Consider the following 27,139-nt stretch of genomic DNA (forward strand, 5'->3'; position numbering starts at 1 on the left):
TTATACGTGGTGTCTTAAATATGTACACACAGCAATGTGTGGGCTGTCTTTTCTGTCCGTCCAACAGTCTTACCACAAACACGTCACATAATTTGCTACCTGATGTTTTCTGCACTGTAATACAGGGTGACGCTTATTGAACTACATGAAAAATACGTAAATTAGTTACAAACTACGGTGTGCACACACTTTATCCAACATGTAAACGTCACTACAGATATTCGGATTTAGGTTATGACAAATTCGATATGCCTGCCATCATTGGCGATGATGTGGCGCAGACGAATAACGAAATTCTGCATGACCCTCTGAAGTGTCGGAACGTCGATGCTGTTGGTGACCTCCTGAATGGCTGTTTTCAGATCAGCAATGGTTTTGGGATTCTTGTTTTACACCTAGTCTGTAATGTAGCCTCACAAAAAGGAGTCGCTGGTGATCAGATCTGGAGAACATGGTGGCCAATCGAGGCCTATGCCAGTGGCCTCTGGGTCCCCAGAGGCAGAATGCGGTCCCCAGAGTGCTCCTCCAGGACATTAAACACTCTCCTGCTTTGATGGGTTCGAGCTCTGTCTTGCACGAACCCCATCTTCTCGAAATCATGGTCACTTTGCATAACAGGGATGAAATCATTTTCCAAAACCTGTGCCGTCTAGGAATATCGCACAGATTGTTCCGTGACTGGACACTGCGCATCACATAGTCACCCGTTGAAGCTGAAGAGACTTGTCGATCGCGAAATGCGGATTCTCAGTCCACCAAATGTGCCAATTTTGCTTATTGACGAATCCATCCGAATGAAAGTGGGCTTCGTCGATAAACCAAACCATATCGTGCGCATACTAATTCTCATCATGCACCGTGGCTAATCGTGCAGTTTGAAGGTCCAGGCGCAAACCGTTCAGATGTTATGACGATTTTATTTCATATAGTTCAATAATTGTCACTGTGTATCTTCACCACTGTGTATACTACGCCTAGCCCTATATACTGACCGTTTTGCGTCACTGCGTTCACACTTATCTGCACTTACACCCGTTACATCATGTGTACAATACAAGAACACTTTCTATACACTGTAGCAGAAATATAACATTTATTACACGTTGTACACGTCTACATAAAACAACGTATGTGTCAAATGTAAAATCTCTATGATGGTTAAAAATTACGTCGATTTATATTTATATTTTAAATAATCACAGGATTTCAATGTTTTCAAGGCCAACATAACTATTGATCGCCGTAAAAATTTCACACTTGACAAACACCTCGTTTGATTTAGACGTGCAAAGTACTACAGTAATCTTACGTTTCTGCTTTAGTCTACGTAAGGCGTTACTGTGTTATCGTCATAAGTTGCATACATTTCTTGTTTATTCCCTGTATCAGATGCCACTTATCATGGACTGCATTGTCGAATACTCGTCTGATAAATAAATCCCTTTGAAGCGCACGTCATGGCGTACAACAAGGTATCCTTTATCGAATAAGTACACGCTGTGGAGCACCCAGTATGCAAGGTAGCTCATTTCTTGCCACACGCGAATCAGAGTAGCAGGTATAATTGGGAGAAACTGAACGTCTTTTACATACCCCCAGATATAAAAATTGCAGGGTTGGGTCTGATAGTCTGAGAGGCCATCGACGATAAAATTCAGCTTCAGATACTCCTCCTCGAATCTTATTTCTTGCAATGATGTTTCCCAGTTAACATCGGACGTGGTTGGAGAAGAGATCCGGAACGCCATCTTTCATGAAAATGAAGTTACAAGTATCACCTTGGACTTGGGAAAACAGACAGTTTTCTAGCATGTCTGGATAGTAGATTCCTGTGGCAGTGTTTTCAATTAAAAAAAAAACAATGGCATGGAATACGTTAACATTCAGTGGGTCACTTTTTATGTTGAATAAGTGCCATAGGATTTTCACTCTGCATAAATATGGCGTTATGGCGGCTACCTGTGCCAGAAACGTGAAAGGTGAATTAATCGGAAAAATTGATCGTCAGAAAGATTACCGTCCTCTATGTACTCTAGGGCTGAAGTGCAAGAATCTTATTTGTTGGCGTAGTCGTCTGGATCAAACTCTAACAATAGCTGCAGTTTGTACGGTTTTTGATGGAGATGATCTTTAAGTACGCGCCGCGTTGTTGTTGACGGATTTTAAGTTCATTGCTTTCTCGTATTGTGGATTTAAACGGCTCCTTTTCGTAAGTTGTACGGATACGCTGACTCATAAATGTTCATATGACGAGGTGGCTCTTCATGGAATTATGAGCGAAATTAATTTTGCACATCAACAACGGTCTCTGTTTTCCTAATTGCAGGACACTAATCAAACAAGCTACTGGGCCACTGCTGGTTTGAAATGAACTTCTAGGCTCTCTAGGACCGTCGCAGCTATGTTTTTATCTTTTGTGCCTTCTGAGAATTAAGTTCTTTAAATCTGCTCCTTTTTTGAATAACCGTGAACTTAATGCACAGAGATATACTGATAAGAATTGCAATGAATATAAAAATAAAGTTTGAAATTTCGATTGTTGATCAAGCACAATGAATTGGAAACCAACGTCGTTATGCAATAAATGAAAAGATCCGTGGTAAACTTGAAAGTGTTGGCTACCGTACAGAAGCTATGCTGCGTGTTAGCACCAAACAATTCTTATCCTGGCATCACAGCGCCGAGAGAGTTTTGTCATTGGTATAGTCAAGCACCTACAAATGCCAACGACGTTCACAGACGTCATCGGTAGTTTGAAGACAAAGGATGTTTGTGCAGAGGGAAAAAAAAACACACCGGTCGCCACGTGTATCAGCACAAGACGTCTAAATAATTCTTCTATCGTCTGAAAGTAGTCCACGGAAATCGATGTACGAAAGCAGTAGGGAGCTTTAAAGCCCGACGAAAATCGGTTTGGTTGTTCTCAAAAGGAGGGCGAACATGATACCGCGCTCAATTCCAAATTTACACTAAATGAAACAGGAAGACTCCGTCAAACGTATGAACTATGCTACGGCAATGCTGGAAACATAAATAGCAACGTTAACCTGATGAAATTGGAATATGCGTTACAGAAATGCCTACAACTGATTATCAGCGTGACTCACTGAACATAAATGTTCCATGGGCGATGTCAGCACAAAATTTGAACGATGCTTTTCCTTTATTGATCCAAGCGTCTAAACAAACATTTACCTGGACGTGCTTGAGCAATGGCTGATGTCACAACCTGATACAGATTCCATGAAATCTTTCGAAAAGAGGGAGAATCTTCATACAGGAGTATGGAGGTTCGCAAATTTTTAAATCACTATCTTCCAAACAGTGGCATCGGTCGTACTGGGCGTAAAACGCTGTTCCCTGTTCTTGGTCTCCTAGATCTGAAGGTCTGACACCGTTGGATTTCTTTTTGCGAATTTATATGTAAGACGTTTCGTATGTGCCTCCTGAGTAATTTCACAACTCAAAATGCACTTGCGTCGGTGACTCCATATATGTGTCATAATTTTCATTAATGTCACAGTACTCGTGGAAAACCGATATGCACAGATAGCAGTAGTATTGCATAGAGAAGGTATAAAAGGGCGTTGGATTGGGGCAGCTGACATTTGTACTCAGGTGATTGATATGAAAATGTTTCTGATGTGATTATGACCCCACGACGGGAATTAACAGACTCTGAACACGGAATGGTAGTTGGAGCTAGACACATGAGGCATTCTATTTCGGAAATAAGCATTCCGAGATCCACAATGTCAAGATTGTGCCGAGAATAGCAAATTTCAGGCATTACCTCCGACCATGGACAACACAGTGGTCGAAGGCCTTCACATAATGACAGAGAGAACCGGCGTACATGTAGGATTGTCAGTGCTAACAGACAAGCAACTCTGTGTGAAACAACCGCAGAAATCAGTGTGGGACGTACGACGAATGTATCCGTTGGGACAGTGCGGCCAAATCTTGTTAAGGCAGCAGACGACCGATGCGAGTGCCTTTGCTAACAGCACGACATCGCCTGCAGCGTCTCTCCTGGGATTGTAACTACGTACTCACTAGACGACTGGAAAACAGTGGCCTGGTCAGTAGAGTTCCGATGTCAGTTGGTAAGAGCTGATTGTAGGATTCGAGTGCAACGCAGACCCCACGAAGACATGGACCCAAGTTATCAGCAAGGCATTGCGCAACCTAATGATGGCTCTATAATTGTGTGGGCTGTGTTTACACGGAATGAACTTGGTCCTCTGGTCCAACTGACACGTCATTGACCATCTGCAGCCATTTATGGACTTCATGTTCCCGAACGACAATGGAAGGTTTGTGGATGTCAATGCGCGATGTCCACCGGGCCACAATTGTTCGCGATTGGTTAGAAGAACGTCCTGCATTATTCGAGCAAATGATTTTGCCTACGCGTCGCCTCTAAAATTTAATCGGAAGGCCAGTTTGAGCACAAAATCCTACACCGGCAACACTTCCGCAGTTATGGACGGCTATGGAGGCATCATAGCTCCATATTCCTGCAGAGGACTTTCAATGACTTGTTGAGACCGTACCACGTCGAGTTACTTCACTACGTCAGGCAAAAGAAGATCCGACACAATATTAGGAGGCATCCCATATCAGTGTATGTTTTGAAAGGGATTATGGCTCAAATGCTGTCCATGTGGCCAAGAGGAGTCAATCAGAACAACTATAGAATATATAAAAATTTGAACATTCCTTTATAGTCTCCGTAGTTCTTATCAATACATCACTAAGCATTAAACAGTTATAACGGTCTATAATCAATACATACATTTTAATTGGCCTAAATCGCTGCGGAATTGTTTAAGGCCCTTCAGTTTGTTCGTATTTCACTAAAAAGGATCGACTGAGAGGCAGTGAACGAGAAATTTCCCACATTCAAGTCGTTGTGCTTCCATAGAAGCCAAAAGCGACTGGCCATCTATGCAGCATCAGCGACGTGGACTTGTTTTAATCCGTGGAAGCAGCTAGAGAAACGTCCAAGAACTTTAACGCAGCGGTGAAAGTAGGGTACGGCAGCGAGGGGGTAGAGGGGACGTGTCCTGGCAGGCGTTTCTGTGGCAACACAGTTTTGTAAAGGGAGTAAAAAATGAGGAAGCTCCAATCCAAACAGAAGGGTAACAGTCAAGATGAAAGAAGAAAAGAAGAAGAATAAGAAGAAGAAGAAGAAGAAGAGGAGGAGGAGGAGGAGGGTTGGAGAGCACTGAAATGGGAAGGGGATATGAAAATAACCCATAAGGATATTCTGATTGCACTCAATTGAGTAAGAGTTAAATAAGAACTATCTTTCCCGATGCAGAGAGACCCTGTTTCTCGATGTCGACTACTATATGGATCTACTTCCACTACACCAGCTGACCCACTAGAACTGAAATGTAAAGAGTATATTTTGATATACCTTCTTTGTTTGTACATAATCTATATTGAATTATATCATACTAAAAATTATCGATATGTATACCTTTTACTGTGCGGCTAGTCTCGGCGGAGGTTCGAGTCCCCCCTCGGGCATGGGTGTTTGTGTTTGTCCTTAAGATACTTTAGGTTAAGTAGTGTGTAAGCTTAGGGACTGATGACCTTAGCAGTTAAGTCCCATAAGATTTCACACACACATTTTGTATACCTTTTAAACACTTATTTTCATCTCTTTAAGGAATTGCTCATTCCATTTTCATAATAGCTTCAAGTTTACCCCGGAATGTTGTTTCGGAGATTGGAATTGGAATTTCGTTGAATTCTTGTCGATACAGGTGTCCAAAGAGATCCAGAGGTAAAACTATTCTTGGTTGAAATCTAAAAATAAATGAAAGGTACATACATTTCGGTTTCACTACATTGAGCGTGTTTAAACAAAACAAACTAACAAGGGCGGATGGTATAAGGGATGGAGTGAGGAATTAACAGAAAGTGTGAGAAGGTCAGGAAGGAAACCATCATGAAGTATTTTTCGTATTTCTTTAGGCGTCAAGAAAATGTTATTAACGCGGTGTGCCTATAGCTTCCGTCCGATTCATCTGAAAATGCACCACTACACGTCATAAATGCGGTGGCTACGGTCTTCCTGACAAAATAAGTGAAACATCCAGAAGATATGGTGAGATGTCAACGTTACTTCGTACATGTTCACACAATCGGCGGATTTGTAAATGGTTAGAGTTGCAGTTCTCTGTGCCAGCTAGAACTGCCACCAGACTGCGTTAATGTTGTTCATGTTTGGTTTTGTTACCAGGCCTGTTAGGGTGTATAAGAGGCGTGAGCAGCGTCAGATGCTGAATATCGCTGTGAAGGATATGGAGATCCTGCGTACACGTATGAGACAGCGTTATCAGCACTTAACGGTTTGAAAGGAGCCTTATTTTGTGGCCTACATTTGTCCGGCAGGTGGAATCGTGCAGTATTCAGATTTCTAGGGCATTCGGATCTGAATGTGATCCGTTATTGGACTGTATGTGACGTGAGGGCAGGCATACTCACAAAGGTCAGATCAACCACGTCTGATCAGTGCAAGGGACGATGGTCGTATTGTGCACCTGGCATATTGCAACCCCTTCACATCTGCGCTTGCCATCCGAGAACATGTAATGGACCCTCTGCAAGGTTCTGTGGATTACTGACGGGAGACTAGCAGCAGACAGACTAGGGAATTACCATCCCAAGCGAGGGCTGCAGTTAAGACTACAAAACGGCTGAGTTTGTAGGTGTGCCGTGATCGGGAATATGGACGACTGATGAAAACCATTGCATTGTATACAGCAATGAATCGCGGTTCTGTACCACAACGACAAATGACAGCGACCTATTCTGAGATCGCATCCTTGCTACGTTTTTGACAGGATGGTGTTACTCCCGGCGCCATGGTGAGGAAAGCATGCGGGCATGACTTCAGATCACGGATGGTAGTGATTGAGGCAACTCTGACACCACAACGATACGTCACAGACATCCTGCGTCCGTACGCGTTACCTTTGATGAGGCAATATCGAGTTGCCATTTTTCAGCAGGACAACGCTCGTCCACACATTGTCTGTGTCTCTGTGAACTGTATGGGTGATGTTGAGGTTCACCCCGCGGCCAGCAATATATAGAGATCTGTCTCCGATAGAAAACGTGTGGGGCCATCTCGAACATCAACTCCGTTCCATTGCCAGCATCCGGAATATCGAGGATCAGTTACAACAGTAACGGGCCAACGTGGCTTACGAGAGGATGCAACGACTGTACGACACCTTTCCCAACCGAATCAGTGCCTTAATCAAGGCCGGAGGTGGAACAATGTCATCGTGATAAGTAAGCTGACGGTGTCATGTTCTATGTAAATTACATTGAAATGACATCACATACACTCCAAATCTGTGAAGTTTCATTTCGTTTCCTCCTCCCTTTACGGCTCGTTCACTTTTTCTGTCAGATAGTGCAGTTTCATGCGTACACTTGTCATAGCTGTAGGACACAATTATAAGTCGAAACACAGTCATACACTAATACGGTAGAAATACTTCCGTTGTAATCCGGCTTCTGCCCGCAGCCTACAGTGTAATCTGCTGTATATGTCAGGGGTTGGTGGTGTAGTGGTGAACTGCGTGCGTTGAAACGGAAAGGTCGCGGTATCGAGTAGGTCGGACCACGGAATATTTCAGTCTGACTGGCCGGATTCCAGATTAAACTGTAGATCCTCTTTCCTCGGCAAGATCACTGAGGTAGTTCAGGGACACGCATGTCGCCGAAATGCCTTCCAATAGAAACACTAACACTACGCTGTTGAGTCGAAAAGAATTACTATTATTATCTACTGCAAATGACGCCTTCCGCTGATAAACATGTTGAAGCGTGAAAGCTAACTCACTGATAAGCTAACGATCATGATACCTTTTATTACTTTACTTTTTTATTGTTTGGATTTCAGTCAGCTCAGTGTGTGTTTTAAAGAGTAATTCAGACCTAAAATTCACAACCTGTAACTCTTAGATAAAATAGACATAGTTTTGTCGATTCATAACTGAACATATTTCCCTCGCTCTGGAGCGATATTGATGGGACGGAATCATCTCTCGTGAGTCATCCCTTGGAGAGTCATCCCTCGAACAAAGGTTGAACATGGAGATCGTTTACTGATTGACGCATTTATCACATTTTAATAATGTGTGTTTAGACGATGGTAACTGCATTAAATCTGATTTGCTAAGATAAAATTAACGTATAATAATGTTTATGATATTCTCAATCCCCAATGAGAATAAAGGATGTAAATGTCTAAAGGAGCCATTGGTGAAAGCAGCCAATGAAAATACGGCACGTTGAAGGCGGAATTAATCAGAGCGAAAGTGTATGGGAGCCGCATAAGGATCAGACGTAGTGGTACAAGGGAGAAACGCTAACAGTGGTTATTAGCAGAGAAAATATGCTGTTGGAAAGGTAAACGGAACAATGGTGGGCGACTAACACGCCTATCAACCAGTGACTCGTTACACAACTAGTTGCACTATAACCCATGTTAACAAAGACTGCTACGTGTAAATTGTTCCACCTCTTCTGACATGCCCATGTATGCAGCTTTTTCACACAAATTTAGTCGTCATTCGCCCAGTATCGTACAGTACGTCTTCTCGTTCGTTTCAGGTGTGGTTGCAATTACAGTTGCTATGTCCAGTACTGTCTACACTTTCCTAGGTTACCATATACGGTTGCGCTTTTGTCATGTCGTGGAATATCTCCAGGATGAGTTCAGTCACGTTCTAATGGAGTCACTAATTACTTAATCACTGAAAAATCAAGGGGCAGACAACTAACGAAAAGTTTAAATTGGTAACAAACAGCTCAAGAAAGACTTAAGAAAGGTAATTTAAAAGGTAAAGTCTATACACAAGCCCGTGATCGAAATATTGGCTTAAATGCAGGTGTAGTGCAGCTCTCCTATCCGCCGCGGAACTTGGAGGGAAGGTGTGGCGAATCGCTCACCACGACCAGCGTTTATCCCACGGGAAAGATACGTGATGTACCCGGTACTAACACTAACAGCCGGCGGAGCGAATATGGGGCCTTATTAGCCGGAATGGAACGGAGAAAACAAAAAAAGGAAAGAATATTGAGGTTTAGCGTCCCGTTGAGATCGAGGACATTTAAGTGGCAAAAACGGAGAAAATACCGCTGCTCTACACACTATATCACCATTGCCCCTGACCTAAGACTCTACTAGTTTAAAAATATGGATAAAAATCGACCTGAGTCTACATCTCAGCTTTAGCACAGCACCTGACAACATAACAAAGACAATATATCATTGACATCAAAGTCATCTCAGTGCCATGCCGAGCACGTCTCGATGAATATGCACCGTGATTCCAACAGTGATGGGATTCCGATAAGCTCATATACAGATGGTGATACTATCAGGTACATAAGGTATAAAAGGACAGTGCATTGGCTGAGCTCTCATTTGTAATTAGGAGATTCATGTGAAAAGTTTTCCGACTGATTTTGGTCACACCACGGCAATTAACAGACTCCGAATGTGGATGGTAATTGGAGCTAGACGCATGAGACACGCTATTTCGAAAAGCGTAAGAGAATTCAATATTCCGAGATCCACAGTGTCAAGCGTGTGCCGAGAACACCACATTTCAGGCATTATCTCTCACCACAGACAACGCTGTGGACGACCGCCTTCACTTAACGACCGACACCAGCGGCTTATGCATTGAGTTGTCAGTGCTCACAGACAAGCAAGACTGCGTGCTTTTGCTAACAGCACAAAATCGCCTACAGCGCGTTTCCTGGTCTCGTCACCATATCGGTTGAGCCCTAGACGACTGAAAAACCCTGACTTGGTCAGACAAGTCCCGATTTTAGTTGCTAAGAGAGTAAAACCTGTAGAGAAAGACAGAGATTGGAATATATCCAGCAAATAATTAAGGATGTAGGTTTTAAGTGCTATTCTGAGACGAAGAGGTTAGCCCAGGAGAGAAAATCGTGGCAGGCCGCATCAATCCAGATAAGACTGATAAAAAAAGAGCTAATGTTAGTGCTCGACGAAGCCATGAACCCAAGTTATCAATAAGGCACTGTGCAAGTTGGTGTTGGCTGCATAATGGCGCCGGCCGGGGTGGCCGAGCGGTTCTAGGCGCTACAGTCTGGAATCGCGACACCGCTGCGGTCGCAGGTTCGAATCCTGCCTCGGGCATGGATGTGTGTGATGTCCTTAAGTTTAAGTAGTTCTAAGTTCTAAGGGACTGATGACCTCAGCAGTTACGTCCCATAGTGCTCAGAGCCATTTGAACCATTTGCATAATGGCGTGTGCTGTATTTACATGGAATGGACTGTTTTCTGTGGTCCAACTGAAGTTGTCGTTGACTGTAAATGGTCATTTTCGGCTACCAGGAGACCATTTGCAACCATTCATGGACTTCGTGTTCCCAAACAGCAATGGAACTTTTATGGCTGGTATTCTGTAATGACACTGGGTCCCATTTATTTGCGATTGGTTTGAAGAACATTTTGGACAATTCGAGCTAATAATTTAGCCACCCAGATCGTGTGACATGAATTCCATCAATCATTTATGGGACATAAAATAAATGGTTCAAATGGCTCTGAGCACTATGGGACTTAACTTCTGAGTTCATCAGTCCTCTAGAACTTAGAACTCCTTAAACCTAACTATCCTAAGAACATGACACACATTCATGCCCGAGGCATGATTCGAACCTGTGACCGTAGCGGTCGCACGGTTCCAGACTGTAGCGCCTAGAACCGCTCAGCCACTCCTTCCGGCTATGGGATATAAGCGAGTGGTCAGATGATGCACAAAATTCTGTGGACGGCTGCCTCCGCAGCATGGCTCAATATTTCTGCAGGGGACATCCAACGACTTGACTGCATAGTGGCGTGTGTTGTATTTACATGGGATGGACGGGTTTCTGTGGTCCAACTGAAGCTGTCATTGACAGTAAATGGTCATTTTCGGCTACCAGAAGATACTGCACTACGCCGGGAAAATGGAGGTCCGACACGAGATTATGCGGTGTCGCATGCCTTTTGTTTCCTCTGTGAACCTGTCGTATGGTTAATCTGACGCCACACTCCACATTCATTTTCGTTCCCGGAGATTTTTGGGATTGCTCACTTAGAAACAGAGGAAGTAACTAGTGTCGAGTAAGTAAATTCCTGTGGGTGTCCAGAGCCAGCACGTGCGCTGCTGCTCGCGTGTTGCTGACGTCACGGCGCGCGGCGGCCATTCATCAGCGGCGTGGGATGCGGGCGGCAGCTACCGGCGCGCTGGCATGCGGGTCAAGCGCGAGGCGCTCCAGCACCACACGCCCGCCCCCCCTCCTCCGCTACCTGCAGCACGTGTGCCACTCACACACGTGCCGTTTTCCGTTCTTTGGCCAGGTTTTACTCTGGTCACCGGCGGTTTCCCCCTTGACGACGGTTACAAATGAATCCCATCATTAACATTACCTAGTTAGATTATAGGCGATCCAGCTTGACAGATCGAGCACACTGTCAGAGACACGCGACTGGTGCCCCCAGTACACATCGTTTCGAAAGGAAAAAATTAACACGATAGTTTACATCCTACCTTGTATCTATCTATCGCTGAATCAATGTGATATTATAAAAGATGGCACACCGAGACTTCTTTTCACACAGAAGGGTTCGTAATTTTCAAAGAAAATACATTTGGTAATACGGAAATACACTATTGGCCATTAAAATTGCTACACCACGAAGATGACGTGCTACAGACGCGCAATTTAACTTATAGGAAGAAGATGCTGTGATATGCAAATGATTAGCTTTTCAGAGCATTCACACAAGGTTGGCGCCGGTGGCGACACCTACAACGTGCTGACACGAGGAAAGTTTCCAACCGATTTCTCATACACAAACAGCAGTTCACCGGCGTTGCCTGGTGAAACGTTGTTGTGATGCGTCGTGTAAGGAGGAGAAATGCGTGCCATCACGTTTCCGACTTTGACACAGGTCGGATTGTAGCCTATCGCGATTGCGGTTTATCGTATCGCGACATTGCTGCACGCGTTGGTCGAGATCCAATGACTGTTAGCAGAATATGGAATCGGTGGGTTCAGGAGAGTAAGACGGAACGCCGTACTGGATCCCAACGGCCTCGTATCACTAGCAATCGAGATGACAGGGATTTTATCCGCATGGCTGTAACGAATCATGCAGCCACGTCTCGATCCCTGAGCCAACAGAGTGGGGATGTTTGCAAGACAACGATCATCTGCACGAACAGTTCGTCGACGTTTGCAGCAGCATGGACTATCAGCTCGGAGACCCTTGACGCTGTATCACAGACAGGAGCGCCTGCCATGGTGTACTCAACGACGAACCTGGGTGCACGAATTGCAAAAAGTCATTTTTTCGGATGAATCCAGGTTCTGTTTACAGCATCATGATGGTCGCGCCCGTGTTTGGTTACATCGCGGTGAACGCACATTGGAAGCATGTATTGGTCATCGCCTTACTGGCGTATCACCTCGCGTGATGGTATCGGGTGCCATTGGTTACACGTCTCGGTCACCTCTTGTTCGCATTGACGGCACTTTGAACAGTGGCCGTTACATTTCAGATGTGTTACAAACCGTGGCTCTACCCTTCATTCGATCCCTGATAAACCCTACATTTCAGCAGGATAATGCACTATCGCATGTTGCAGGTCCTGTACGGGCCTTTTTGGACACATAAAATGTTCGACTGCGGCCCTGGCCAGCACATTCTCCAGATCTCTCACCAACTGAAAACGTCTGGTCAATGGTGGCCGAGCAACTGGCTCGTCACAATACGCCAGTCACTACTCTTGATGAACTGTGGTATAGTGTTGAAGCTGCGTGTGCAGCTGTACCTGTACACGCCATCCAAGCTCTGATTGACTCAATGCCCAGGCGTATCAAGGCCGTTATTATGGCCAGAGGGGGTTGTTTTGGGTACTGATTTCTCAGGATCTATGCACCCAAATTGCGTTAAAATGTAATCACGTGTCAGTTCTAGTATAATATATATTTATCCAATGAACACCCGATTGTCATCTGCAATTCTTCTTGGTGTAGCAATTTTAATAGCCAGTAGTGTAGATTGTAGACGTTCCAGCATGGCCAATCCAGCACGCTGTCAGAAATGCACGACTGGTGCCCCCAGTATACTGCGCTTCGAAAGGAAAAAATTAACACGATAGTTTACACCCTAATTTGTATCTATCTATCGCTGAAACAATGTGATATTGTAAAAGAAAACACACGGAGACTTCTTTTCACACAGAAAGGTTCGTAAGTTTCAAAGAAAGGTAAATAGTGTAGGCTTATACATTTGATAGTAAGGAAACAGCTAGGTGACTCTTTTGTCTCGAATAACTCAGTGTTTCGTAGTGTGTTTTCTCTCCATCTTCCTTTTTTTTACTCTTCCATTCAATTTCTCCTGTCGTTTTACTATAAATTTCACCATCAGAACAATCGAGAACTGGCACATGTTACTTTCTTGAGAAAAAAATTAAGGTTAATCCAGACCAGGTAACCCATGCGAAACTTTCGCACTATTGTTGTTTTAAATGATGACAATATTTGGAATAAATGTAGTCTTTGAGATGAGATTAGTTGTGGGAATGAAGAGAAAACTTTTTTTAAAAATGAACTGAACGACGGGAAATAATAATCGTGGATTTACAGTACGGGGTGTTCAAAAAGTCTCTCTGCAGTGCCGTATGATTGTTAGCCGGCTATTTTCAACAAGATGGTGTAACCGCGCATACACCTCGCATTTCAATGTCACTGCTTATTGATGTTTTTGGTGATGGCATAATTTCATGGGGACTCTGGCCTCCACGATCGCCTGACCTACCACCACCTGACTTTTTCTTCTGGGGTGCAGCGAAAACACCATCCAAAATCCATCGATGTATTGAATACAGCAATATCCACTTTCATCGCTTTTGTTACAGAAGAAATGCTACAGCTTGTGTTTGGAAACATGATTAGACGAATTGAATTGTGTACTCAACAACAGGGGGGGCACTTTCAACATTTCACGTGAAAATTTGTAAGTAAAAATGAATATTCAATAAATTAATAACTTGTATTTCACTGAGTTTCATTTCGGCATATTCACAGCGGCGTACGGCACGCGCGGCTAACAATCATCGGCACTGCGGAGAGACTTTTTGAACACCCCATACATCTTTACATATAAATTTCCATCTCTCCAAAAATGTGTTTTGCTTTCGGAATGTTTGTCCCAGCTGGTACGTCGGACAGAGATCAGGCACTGTCAGCAGGGGCACAGAACCTGCAACTTTAACTCGATAAACATTTTCAGTTACATTAAGCGCGTTACTCGTTAGGCCGTAGTAGCAATAGGTAAATGACCATTCAAGACGACGACGACAAACATATTCGTCGTTTCGGAAAGTAGATTCATTTAGAAAAGTCAATTTGTACGACGAGCAGAGATAACGGAATATCGCAGTGATCATGGTTATTATCTATGACAATGCTGGATACAAATTATCCAGTTAATTAAGCACTTTAAAACAAACAAAATGGTTTTTGTAACAATACTGAAAGGGAGTCTCTTATTCGCGATTAATAAGTCATCTTCGTAAAATATGAAAAATGAAGCTTGGCATCCATGAGTCCCTTTTTCCAATGATTGTTAACTTCCCCTTTATGTTAAATGTTTTCACAAACGGTACGTCTAAACGCAACATCGGTACGTAATGTCAGAAGTCGGATAAAAATTATCTCTAACGGTGCCTAATTCTTCCCTGTGCGATTAGAATGTGTTGTGAAAAAAGAATGTTGAACAGAGAAATAATACATATGATTAGGATAGTGAGCTTTCAATCGATCAAAATTTGCTAGAGAAGCAGTCATAGGTCACGGTGAAGCCACGATCCCAAAACGGCGGCCAGGCAAACATGAGTGCGCGGAACGGTGAAGAGCTGGTGCCAAGCATTTTTGAAGCCGCGGCAGTCATTGTAAACTTGCCATCGATTTTCGAGAGGTTGTGCCTTCGGGGATTTCAACTTCGTATAGATTTAAGAAAATAATACTTTTCGAAATTTAATTTCCGATTCCCTTAAGTTCATCCTGCTCTTAGTTCATCAGCAAATACTTAAACACGTGGCGTTTGGATTCCATTGTGAAAAACACTGCAACTTACAGCAATACAGGACAACTATCTTACTGTAGTGCTGTTGCCGTAATACTGCTTACTATTATCACAAACTAATGTAGTTGCTTCTAGCGTAGTTGCCTCTGTAGTCACGCTTTACTCAGTAAAAAGCACAGAATAAATAAACATACAAAGGAATATAAAGTTAACCTAGCTTTGACTGTCCAGCTTAAACAATTACCTTGAGCTAATTTACTTTTTAACACAACATGTGTTAGTTGGAGGCAGCTACATCACAAACGCACGCTTCTGCGAGCTCGTCTCTGGTTAGCTACGTTATATAGAAATATCTCCAGACTACAAAGCTACAGTTACCTCACAAACTTCGTTCATTGCGACGTCACCTACCCTACTCTGACATTTTTATCGTGTTTTTCTGCATCATCTATCTGTCTGTCTATGTAATAACATTCCGTTAGGTACTAATATTTACATAATTTACGTAATATGAGGCTTTACCTATGTAACGTTTTTACAGCAGGCTTGACTTTCCAATTAATCTCTGTGCTTGCAGTCGTCCTTATAACCAGAAACTGGTGCTTTTTTCGAACCTCCAATATCGTTAGACTTTTTTATAGTGAACTTTTTATTTGTAAATAATATCTCATTTAAAATAATGCACATTTAAAGTTAGGTATGAGACACGAAAGCGCCGTAGACGGATGACGGGTTTGCTAACTGTATTTCATTAGATGTATGCTTTTGCAATTGAATAACGCTTTTACACACTTCTTGGTGGGTATAATCTGACAGTTTTACATACATAGTCATTTAATTTTTTTGTGAATTCTATGTCCTCCGTTGCCAGGGAACAAATTTGGCCACTGTCTTCTGGTCACCGTCAGATTGCGTCTTTTCGGTACCCGATTTCGCCATGTAGTGCTAATGGTTGTGCACCAGATATGCATTTCAAGCTGCAGTTTAGACTTGCTCTTAGTACTAACCGTGTTATTACAGGCTTTCGCATATTCATTGACCCAGACCGCACCGTAATGCCGGTAGCTTTTTTCATACGAACTACACGCAATCTAGCGGCACGATAACCCAACTTTTCGCGTAACTGCAGTACTGGGTAACTGGTGACAGCATCTACTTGTACAACTATATTAATCGATGTATTTTGCCTATTTAACCATCGCCGTGTGGCATTATCGCGGTGCTAATGGCTGAAACGTTCTAGTTCCATGACGTTAATACCGCTCTCCATCAAAGGCAATAGTTGGCTCTTTTACAATTACATTCTGTCAGAACGTGCAGAAGAAATAAAATGTTCATATCAGCTGACTGTTTTCGCAAAAGTTATCTGGTAATCTCAGTTTTTCTCCTACTTATACTTCACCGCCAATGTTTGGCAACACACACGAGAACTTTAAAGTGCTTCAAGCGTGTCTTTTTGTACCGACATATGCAGACTTGGAAGAATCAATGTGCCGTAGTGTCAAAGAGCCTAGCGTTCCAGCTCACTTTAACCATGGCGAGATAAGCGTACAATACCAACACTTAAAACGAGATTTACGTTCTTCCGTGCTTCCTTGTGATTCAACAACAGCCGTGGGCTCAAGTAAGACTCGTTTCCACTAAGTGCTTCTGAAGCAGCAAGTTGAGGACGGAATCACTCGGAGCACTTAACCGCGTTTCTGGTACTTAAAGGATTTCGAGCGACCGTGAGACACTGCTGAGGTCTCGACAAGAATGAAAAGAGCTTTACGGGCTCCTCGAGTTCTGTCATTCTTCTCTCGTCAAACAAAATATTCAAGATCTTCTCTAGAAGATACTGTTTGACGATTAAAAACAATATTTTAATAAAAGAAATTCAAGAAATTAAATCCTGAACATTCGAAATATAATTTCGAGATTGAATTTACAATCTGCAGAGAAATGTGTGCTGATCTGAGTCTCCCTGGAAGATTAAAACACGAAACTTTTTCCTTTCGTGCGTAAGCATTCTACTGACTTATCTATCTTTTTGCTCTCTGTTTGGCGCTACTTCGGTGGCTTTAGTGTCGGTGTCACTGATTATTTAATCGATTAGCTATTAATTTTGTTCTCTTGAGTCTAAATGATTCCCGTTCCGAATACACCCACTATAGAACGTCATGAGGTTGTCATCTGCAACCAAATCTGAAACATCCGACTCATTTATCAGTGATGCTAAGTAAATGATCAGGGGGCGGTCAGCCAAAGAAGATAATTCTGTTAACAACAGTAAGATCTAATTAACATCTACAATTTTTTTTACAGAATGCACTTGGGATCACAAACAAGTTTAGTACTACGTAGTCAAATTATTTCGCGCTCACACATTTATAAAACGTGCAGGGTACACTAAAGTAATTGAAAGCGTCCATAGTCTTTGTGTGTGAATCATTCGCTAAGGTGTTGCCAACACAAGCACCGTTCTTAAAAACTGAACCATCCTCTCTGCACCGTGCATGTCAGCTTCAAATATCCATTATTCCATTTACCTGAAGCTACAAAAACTACAGTAGACTAAACTCCTTTAAAATCTCTTCTGTTGTTCTTATTGGACGTTTGTGCAGAAAACAGAAGGTTAGCGAAAAAATGAGATTTCGATGAATATATGCTGATTAGCCACAACTAAAGTTGTAAAATTAGCGTGGGCCGAAGACTACGATAAATAAGCGTAGACTACGGTAGCTTTCCTAGGAACTTTGGTCAGTTACGCTCGTACCCGCGTTTCCCATACGATAGGCTTGTTGCATAGCTATCGGGCGTTACACCTTTTCGATTTCTTTGTTAGCGTATGCGAATCGCATCTTACGAGATTCTCCTAGAAACTAGAAGCAGTAAAGTGTTTGAGTAAGGATATACAAAGGCCTGCGTAACCTACATAACATTTTTGTTCTACAGAGTTGTTCTGCTGTCTGTTACTGAAAAATTAACAGCATTTATAGCAAAATTGAAACTATCAGTGTTTAATTCAGGATTTATTCGTGGGACAGAGGGGTGTTGTACTAAAAATAAAGAAAAATACAGGACGATCATATAGCTCCAGAAAACACAATTTAATAAAAAAAGATAAAATAAAAAAAAGGTTGCAACAGAACAACATATCAGACATCTCTTCAATACTTCGCAAGCTTATATAAAATATGTTTCTGTTATTCTTAAGCACTTTTCGCATTTATCAATAATAACACAAAAGTTTTGCCTTTGATCATGATGTGAAGCGTTCTATATATTTCGTATATTTGTGCAGATAAACTGTACTTGCATCAAAAGTAATTGTTTGGTAACATTAACGCGCAGTAGTTACGTGATCAGTTAATTTTTATTACATATTGAAATTTATATTTTGAAAGGATATAAAATACACAGCGGACTAACACTGAATGGTGTGCGGTTGTAATTATTTGCAAGGAAAACAACCAAACAACCAAAACAGTAAATAGGAGTCGTCGGCCCCCAGTTTCTCTCTTACACATTCATACACAGCGGACTAACACTGAATGGTGTGCGGTTGAAATTATTTGCAAGAAAAACAACCAAACAACCAAAACAGTAAATAGGAGTCGTCGGCCCCCAGTTTCTCTCTTACACATTCATTTATGCTTCTTCTCTACCTGTGCTACCAATGTTACTGGTAATCGCACCATTTACTACGTCTTTTACGTAGTATACCAAAACTACCGAACTATAATAACATTAGCCACCACATTACGGTCGCTGCCCACCGTCAGAGTAAATGTCGCTTGGTGGCGCTGAGGGCAACTGACGCGGTAAACATACGAGACTTGGAACTTTAATAGTGACAACTATTTATTTACAGCTCGCACAAAATAGATACGCGCTTCAAAGTTTTACTGACCTTCAAAGTAGTCACCAGCATTGTATATAACCCGTTGCAGCACGTACTGTTTCCACTGTACATGCTTGAGCATTGTCCTGCAAAATGATGGTCATGTCCTGCAGAAAGCGTCATCACTTCTATCTCTATGCTGTTCATTTTTGGAACACAACCTACGACCAGCTTAGAGACAAAAGAGACAACACTTTCTGCAGGAACTGACCATCATTTTGCAGGATAATGCTCAAGCACGTACAGTGCAAGCTGTTACTGATTTGTTTGACTGATGGGGCTGCTAAGTGCTACGCCACCTACAGCACTCCCCTGAGTTAGGCCCTCGTAAGTTCAACTCGATTTCTACACTGATGGAAACACTTCACGGCATTCGCTTCAGAAATGCTACAAATTCGTCGAGCAATAGACCGCGCCGCTCGAACTGCCAGCACAACTGGCACTGCTAAGAGGATCCAACGACTTCCACATCACTGGCAACGGGTTATGCACAATGCTGGTGACTACTTTGAAGGTCAGTAAAACTTTGAAACACGTATCCATTTTGTAAGATCTGTAAATGAATAGTTGCCACTATTAAAGCTCCAGCCCTCGTATAAGCGCAGCAGAGACGACTGTGGAATCATTCTAGTGACGATACGGGCCGCAAGTAGAGAAACCGACTGACTTAAACGACTTTAACGAAGCGTAGAAGGGTACGATTAATCGCGTGGGAGCGAGAATCTCGACGGCAAATCTGGCCGGATGCTCGTGTGCTACCGTCGTGAGTATCTGCGAAAAGTGGCTGAAGGACGATGGAACCACGAGTGGACGACAAGTTGTTGGACGTGAGGGCGTCATCACAGAAGGCGTAGATTGAATGTTTGTCCGCTCCGCAAATAAGGACAGGCAATGATCTTTGGTACATTTGACAACATAGCATGTGCAGACACAAGCATCTTGGAGCACACCGTTCAACGCACATTATTGAACATGGGGCCTCGCAGCAGACGACCCCTAAGTGTACCAATTTTGAACCGATGACGTCGGCAATTACGGCTGCAGAGGGCACAGAGTCATCGAAATTAGACCACGTGTTTATAGAAACGTGTTATCTGTTGGATTAAACACGTTTCATTTTAGTGCATGTCGATGGTCATATCAGGATACAGCGTCATACAGGTGAACGGCTGCTAGAAACATATATTGCCCCACGGATGGTAGTAATCGAAGGCACCTCACAGCTGCGGAATATGTGATCATTATTCAGGACCACGAACATCCTTTCATCTCTGTTGACTTATCCAACGGCGATGGCGTCTTCCAGCAAGATAGAAGTTAATGTCACAAGGCCAGGAGTGTAATAGTGAGCTTAGCCATGAAATGCACATGATGTGAACCCGATAGAACACATCTGGGACGATGTCGACCGCCAGCTATGGTCTTACAAACAACCGGCTCGTAATTTACGGGAATTGGGGAACCTGTAGTTAGACGCCTGGTACCACATACCACTGGAAACCTACCATAAACTTGATAACTCCACGCCACGCAGAATAGCTTTCGTATTACGTTCCAAAGGTAGACCACCAAGCTGTCAAGCAGGCGGTCGTAATGTTTCGGCTCTTTAATGTATGTTGCAGTGTATCTCACAAGATTCAGTGCAGGGTCAGTTCTTTTTTCTGTTTTTCCACCGAATGGCAGAGGGGTAGATTCGAGATTCGATCCATAACAGACCATTTCCTTTCCGATAAATACAAGGCGAGCTAGTTGTTGGACAGTGGAGATCACTGTTGGCAATATTAGAGAGAGAATTTCCAGTTCAGACATTTAGCTTACAAACAAGGGAAATTTCCCAGAAATTTTGTCGCGGCGGTGGGATTGGAGTTATCTTTAATTTATTTCAAGGACAGTAAGTCCAGAGAAATATGCGATAGTCTGCAGAGGTTCGCAGAAGAGGTTCTGTGAAGTTTGGAAAGTAGGAGACGAGGTACTGGCAGAACTGAAACTGCGACGACGGGTAGCGAGTCGTGCTTGGGTAGCTCAGGTGGTGCAGCACCTGCCCGCGAAAGGCAAAGGTCCCGAGTTCGAGTCCCGGTCGGGCGCACAGTTTTAATCTGCCAGGAAGTTTCACTGTTAAATATGTTTGTCTAATTGTCGACACATGTGGAACTCCACCTCAGTCTGTGCGTGAGGCATACAGACATCCCAGTGAGAACTGCCTAGCCATTGACTGACCTCATAAACTTATTAACAGTTTTCACTGAATGGACCCGGGACGCTATTTGTTTCGTGTGTACAACTGAACACTTTCGCAACTGACAAGGGCAGGCTATACATTTGGGTACACTTGAAGGCAATTCCATTGCAATATGTAACACTGTTGCAGATGAGGCTACACAGATTTAGTCTGGTCTCTACAATTCGTTCTCTTTATTTTCATTATCCGTTATCAGTTACCAGTTGCAAGTGAATTTAACAACCCATGATATAAAGAGGCTATGGGCAGCCGGAATAGCCGCTATTGTCTCTCCTGCTTTCGACTATGTTCTGCTAAAAGTGGGAACCTGCCTGATATCTTGCTACTCTGAGCGTGATACCAAGCAGCAGCATGATGTAGTTAAACCTAGACTTTCTACTGAATCACAACTGACATGATTAAAGCCACTCATAGATTTATAGAAGAGGAGAGAAATTGTGCAACACCACTCCGATGATGATCATATTTTGACGCGGATAAAACAGATATACTGCACTGCCATCTTGAAAAGCAAATACAAATACCTCGTACTGGTTCAATAATAATATCAGGAGCACTTGGCTGCGAAAGGCAAAGGTCCCGAGTTCGACCTCAGTCCAGCACGCAGTTTTAATCTGGCAGGAAATTTAATTATTGAAATAAGTCGTAAAGAGTGCTTAGACCATTGAATCTGAAAACTAAAGAAAGTATGGCGAATATTTCTCTGGCAACTGTGTAATAAAAATCATAAGTAGCAAAAAGTGTTAGATAAGAGAATAACAAAAGGGTGAGAGAGTGGTACTGTCATGACACAACCATCGTAGAACATTTGGCGTTACCTGAGGTGCAGCAAAGGTGATCTCGTGGCTTTGTGCAGATGGGACATCCGGACTACCATCGGTAAATTAGTTAATGAGATATCGCGACTCATAAGTAATGATCCGATCGGAATGATTTTTTGTCGAATTGGTAGCACTCTCTAAGCCTACAAAGCTCCAGCAGTCAGGAGAACGTCCGCCTAAATGGCGCCAAAACTGATGGTCAATGTGGATTGGCGGCTGACCAAACCGATCACGGTTATCCTTCGAAATCCAGCTAAAAATAAAGAGCAGCGGTTCTTCCTGTGTCTTATTTGAAAACTGCTACCAACACAAACACGGTTGATAACTGATGTCAGAAGATTTTTTGCATCATACAGAAGTGAATCTTTATTTAGCTCTTTCTGGAGAAATCACTGTTGGCAGCCTGATGCCCGGGCTATTCTGAATTTTTACAGACACTTTTTCCTTGCTCTCGTGTTTCTGTGCGTTGACGGACGCATTCACATACAAGGAATTTATTTTAGAGGAAATCGTAAACTCGGTGATAATTTTTAATTTATTACAGCCACTAACGTCCTGCAAAAATCATGGACAATAACTCTACACCAGAGGAACGGTAGTATGTTAAAATCATCATGTCTCTGTTGCCTCAGGAAGAAAAATCAGTTCAATGTGAAGACAGAGAGAGAAGGAAAATGCCAATTTTAGATGTTTTGGTTCAATGAAAATCGGATGGATGGCACGACCACACTGTGCATTGCAAGCCGACGCGCACTGATCTATATCACAGTGCACAGCGTTATCACCGCCATGTCGAGAAGACAGCTGTTTTAAGTATATTAATATGAAGAGCAACAACTGTTTGTGACAAGGACCACCTGGCTTCTTAGATCAATCATTTGACGTACGCATTTTGAAAGACTGGCTATGGCGTTCGCGATATAAAGGTAGCGCTCTCCAAGAAACGAAAACGTGAACACGTTGAACAACTACGTGGCGATCTACTGCTACAGATCGCAGTGCGGAGCGCCAAAGAAACACAGAAATATCGATAACTTGAGAAATAAGTAGTTGATGAACAATCTCATAAATAAAGACAGAATAATGATTCATGAAGTTAAAACCTTGTCTCACTCTTGTACATACTCGGATTCTGTTACTAAAGAAGAAATAGAAGATAGGACCTGCGAGGATAATTTCAACTGGGACAGTGGCTGTAACCTTACTAGAGCATGCTAACCAACTCTCAATACTGAGAACACTCACTGAAACGTACTGAACTGTTTACCTTCCTACTACAGTGCTGGCTCCGCCAGTTCACATACAGACACAAGTGCATGAAGTGATGATGACTTACGCCGAACAATCACAAGTCGTCTAGGAACTGTAAACGAAAATAACAACAAAATTACTATAGCTATTAATAGGCAGCTCCTGTGGACTATATCATTCTACGATTATCGTGGCCTACAATTGAAGTTTCTAAGTCAGTGGAATCAAGGCCTTTGAAGTCACATATTTTGTTACTCGCTAACTCACTCATATCACCTATTGAGTATTTCTTGCTCACCTAGAGTCATGAAATTTTGGCAAGGAGCAAGATTTCACGTTACAAGTAAAGGAAAATTGTTAATCTGTATTTATATCACACGAGAAAAAATATTTGTTTCTCATTTCTTATCCGACTGACCGTCTGATAAGACCTCGTTTTCTAAGGTATTACAGAAGCAAAAGCGAAATTACGCAAAAAATTTGAACTTAAAATTGAAAATTAAAACATTCTTGAAAGACTAGAAATTCCTGGTATAGATGTCTTGCCACTATCGATAGCCGGTCGGAGTGGTCGAGCGGTTCTAGGCGCTACAGTCTGGAACAGCGCGACTGCTACGGTCGCAGGTTCGAATCCTGCCTCGGGCATGGATGTGTGTGATGTCCTTAGGTTAGTTAGGTTTAAGTAGTTCTACGTTCTAGGGGACTGATGACCACAGCAGTTCAGTCCCATAGTGCTCAGAGCCATTTGAACCATTTTTGAACCACTATCGATATCAATAAGAGGCAAAAACCGTTTAGGTTTCAAATTCCCGGGATGGATGAACGGGATGGATGAACTATCGATATACACAACTAACAAGTAGAGACCACGACTTTGGGACCATGGACTTACTTCAAACTTTGTACACCTTAGTAGTAAAGTGCACTACTCTGGAAACTCTGAGAAGATCGCAACAGAAGTTTTACTCGTCTATTCTGGAACTGATGTACATTATATGTGTGAAGGCGCCGACCAAGAGAAGCTATTGTGATCAAAAGCGTTCGCTCTGAGCGAGATAGTAGTGGTCGAAGGGGCTGTTTGAGTCACGTTAACATTCATTTTTTAATCCATACTTTTCTAAGTTTTTAATCTGTATTTTTTATCACTGGTCACGTTACTTAATTTATGTACCATTTGAGAGATAACATAATGAAAAATAGCCTTACGTGCATTTTCATGAAGTTGTAGTGAATTTCACATTGTTATTTGAGTATTTACTATTTTTAATTAAATTTTCAAGGACGAGGGACAGGTCTGGAAAGCCCAAGACAGACCTCGATAAATAATCATGCAAATCACTTTATTCGGTAATATAGTAAGTCAGAATGTGGCAGCTCACAAGAGTAATGTACAATTACTCGTCAAACACCACACGTTGCAGGATGAAATTTGTCATGCAGACGTGCTAAACATCAACTGAAACGGCATCTACTGCATCGAATGAATGCATGTTTCCCGCGTTGACAGGGAATGTTCAGAGTTTCTGAGGGAAAACATACCTCGTTAACATCTTGGAAAATTTCTCTTTCACCCAACAGTTTAATATAGGTTAAAAATTAAGTTTTAGCGGTAATCGAACCGTCGCCTTATACACGTTCGCCTTATGTAGATCGAACGCTAACCACTCTTTTTTTCCTTTTTTTGCATTTGTTTGTTAATGTTCGTTGCATTTGACCGTGGCGGTCGTCACATGACGCTCGCTGAAGTTCGTCATTGACCCCTTCACTCGGTCTTTTCTATTACAGAGAACAGGCAGTTCCCTGACCTAACACGCTGAGCTACCGTGGGGGAAAAAAATTGGGGCACGAGGGAGATTTGAACACGGATGTCTCCCTCCAGGGTCCAACACCGTGATAACACATCAACGACACAGCTGCTACTTGACCACCATGAAACTCTAAAGCTCCGGCACCTACTCACAGGTACAAAGCCACATGATAGACGCGTAAAACTTCTCATTTTCTCGTAATTTCCAGAGTAGTGCACTTTACCACATGCACGCTATGTTATTTTAATGGCCTACTGAAGGTGTACAAAATTTGAAGTACATCTGTGACCCCAGCATCCTGCCCCCCCCCCCCCTCCCCTCCTTCCAACCATGAAAATTTGTACGTAGCCCTCAGAGCGCGAGTCCTACTCGCACCTGACTATATTATTTTATATATTTTAAAACTGTTATGAAATATGTAAAACCTTCGGCTGAAGAGTGATTTTTTCCGCTGCCAGGGCACTGCTTCGTGAGGGATGTAAATAACAGTAAACGAATAAAGAGGACCAGACGCAACAGTCCGTTGTTGCTGACGGAGAAGATGGACGATTTCGTTGAAGGCTCGCAATTTAACTCAGATCCAACGTGACAGGTTAAGTAACGATGTTTTGTACAAGTATGTCGTCGCGAGAAACTTTCATCTCATACAATAGGTATTCAAATAGTAATAGCTGATTAAGTAATAAAGTTCCCTATAGTAACATTTCAGCTTTAAACACCCCTCCTACTTAAGGGGGGTAGGACGTCAAACGGGCCGACTTGGGGCAGGAGAGGCACCACGGGACATTTTAATTTCCACTGTTTATACTTTTACAAATAAATTCATAAAATTTTGTCAGTATGACCAGTAAGGATTCAGAATTCACACTCATAGCAGTGGAAGTTCGAAAACATAACGAAGTAATTTTCTTTACATGTGAAATTTCATCATTTTTTTCACTTACTAATGGCGGCATTTGTTGCTATAGATACACTTTTCTTCATAAGTAAAAGAGATTCTTCGATGAATTTTGCACAGCATAAAAACCATACTTAAAGGTGTATGAAACTCTAGAATTTTCCACATCTATTAAAAACTGTGGTACAAATTGAGGTAATTAACTATAAAATTTAAGTCTTTTCTAAACATGAAGTTTAAAATATAACAGCTCATTCGCTTTTTCATAAATTAAATAGATTCTAGAGCTTCATACACCTGTAAGTATGGTATGTATACTGTGCAAAATTCAACGAAGAATGTCTCTAACTTATGAAGAAAAGTGTACCTATAGCAACAAAGGCAGCCATAAGTAAGTGAAAAAATGATGAAATTCACATGTAAAAAAATTATTTTGTTATGTTTTCGAACTTGCACTGCAATCAGCGTGAATGTTGAATCCTTCTTGGTGATGATGACAAAGTTTTATGACTTTATTTGTAAAAGTATAGACACTGGAAATTAAAATGTCCTGCGATGCCTCTCTTGCTCCAATTCGGCCCGTTTGACGTCCTACCCCACTTAATGGTCTGTATTAACTGATGATACCCTGGGTGTCGTCGGACTTCGTGGGTGCGGAATTAGAATGAGACATCAGCGCCGTCACGTACGCTTCGGCTGCGGTATGCTACGTTGTGCTGCGGTGGCGTACCCGGATGGGTTTGCGCTGCAGCGCCCAGGGGTTGAGCACGGAGCCGCTCTGCGCGATGACGCGGTGGAAGAGGCCGGCCGAGAGCGGGCTCAGCATGTGGTACTGCGCGCACGCCCCGCCCGACCCGGCGCCGTACAGCGTCACGCGCGACGGGTCGCCGCCGAACTCGGCCACGTTGCGCTGCACCCACTGCAGCGCCATCACCTGGTCCTGCGGCAAAGCGACGCATTACACGCTGGCACTGCTTCATCCGGAACCTGTCTAAACCAATTATAAGTAAACAGACAACGTAACTGCTGGGCGTTCCATTTGTCTGATGACCGCCTGTTCGGCGCAATAGATAGCCGGGCAGAGAGCGCTC

At 42.7% G+C, this 27,139-nt stretch overlaps 1 protein-coding gene across 1 annotated transcript in view; it reads right to left on the reverse strand.

The window, feature by feature from the left end:
• Window positions 1-27,139, reverse strand: part of LOC126474691 (venom carboxylesterase-6-like) — a 181,557-nt gene that overhangs the window by 30,020 nt on the left and 124,398 nt on the right. The window contains exon 5 of the mRNA XM_050102203.1: window positions 26,779-26,988. Coding sequence (XP_049958160.1) covers window positions 26,779-26,988 — 210 coding nt within the window. The remainder of the gene's footprint in view (window positions 1-26,778; window positions 26,989-27,139) is intronic.

The sequence above is a fragment of the Schistocerca serialis genome, chromosome 1 (genome assembly GCF_023864345.2).
Source record: "Schistocerca serialis cubense isolate TAMUIC-IGC-003099 chromosome 1, iqSchSeri2.2, whole genome shotgun sequence".
NCBI classification, from domain to species: Eukaryota; Metazoa; Arthropoda; class Insecta; order Orthoptera; family Acrididae; genus Schistocerca; species Schistocerca serialis.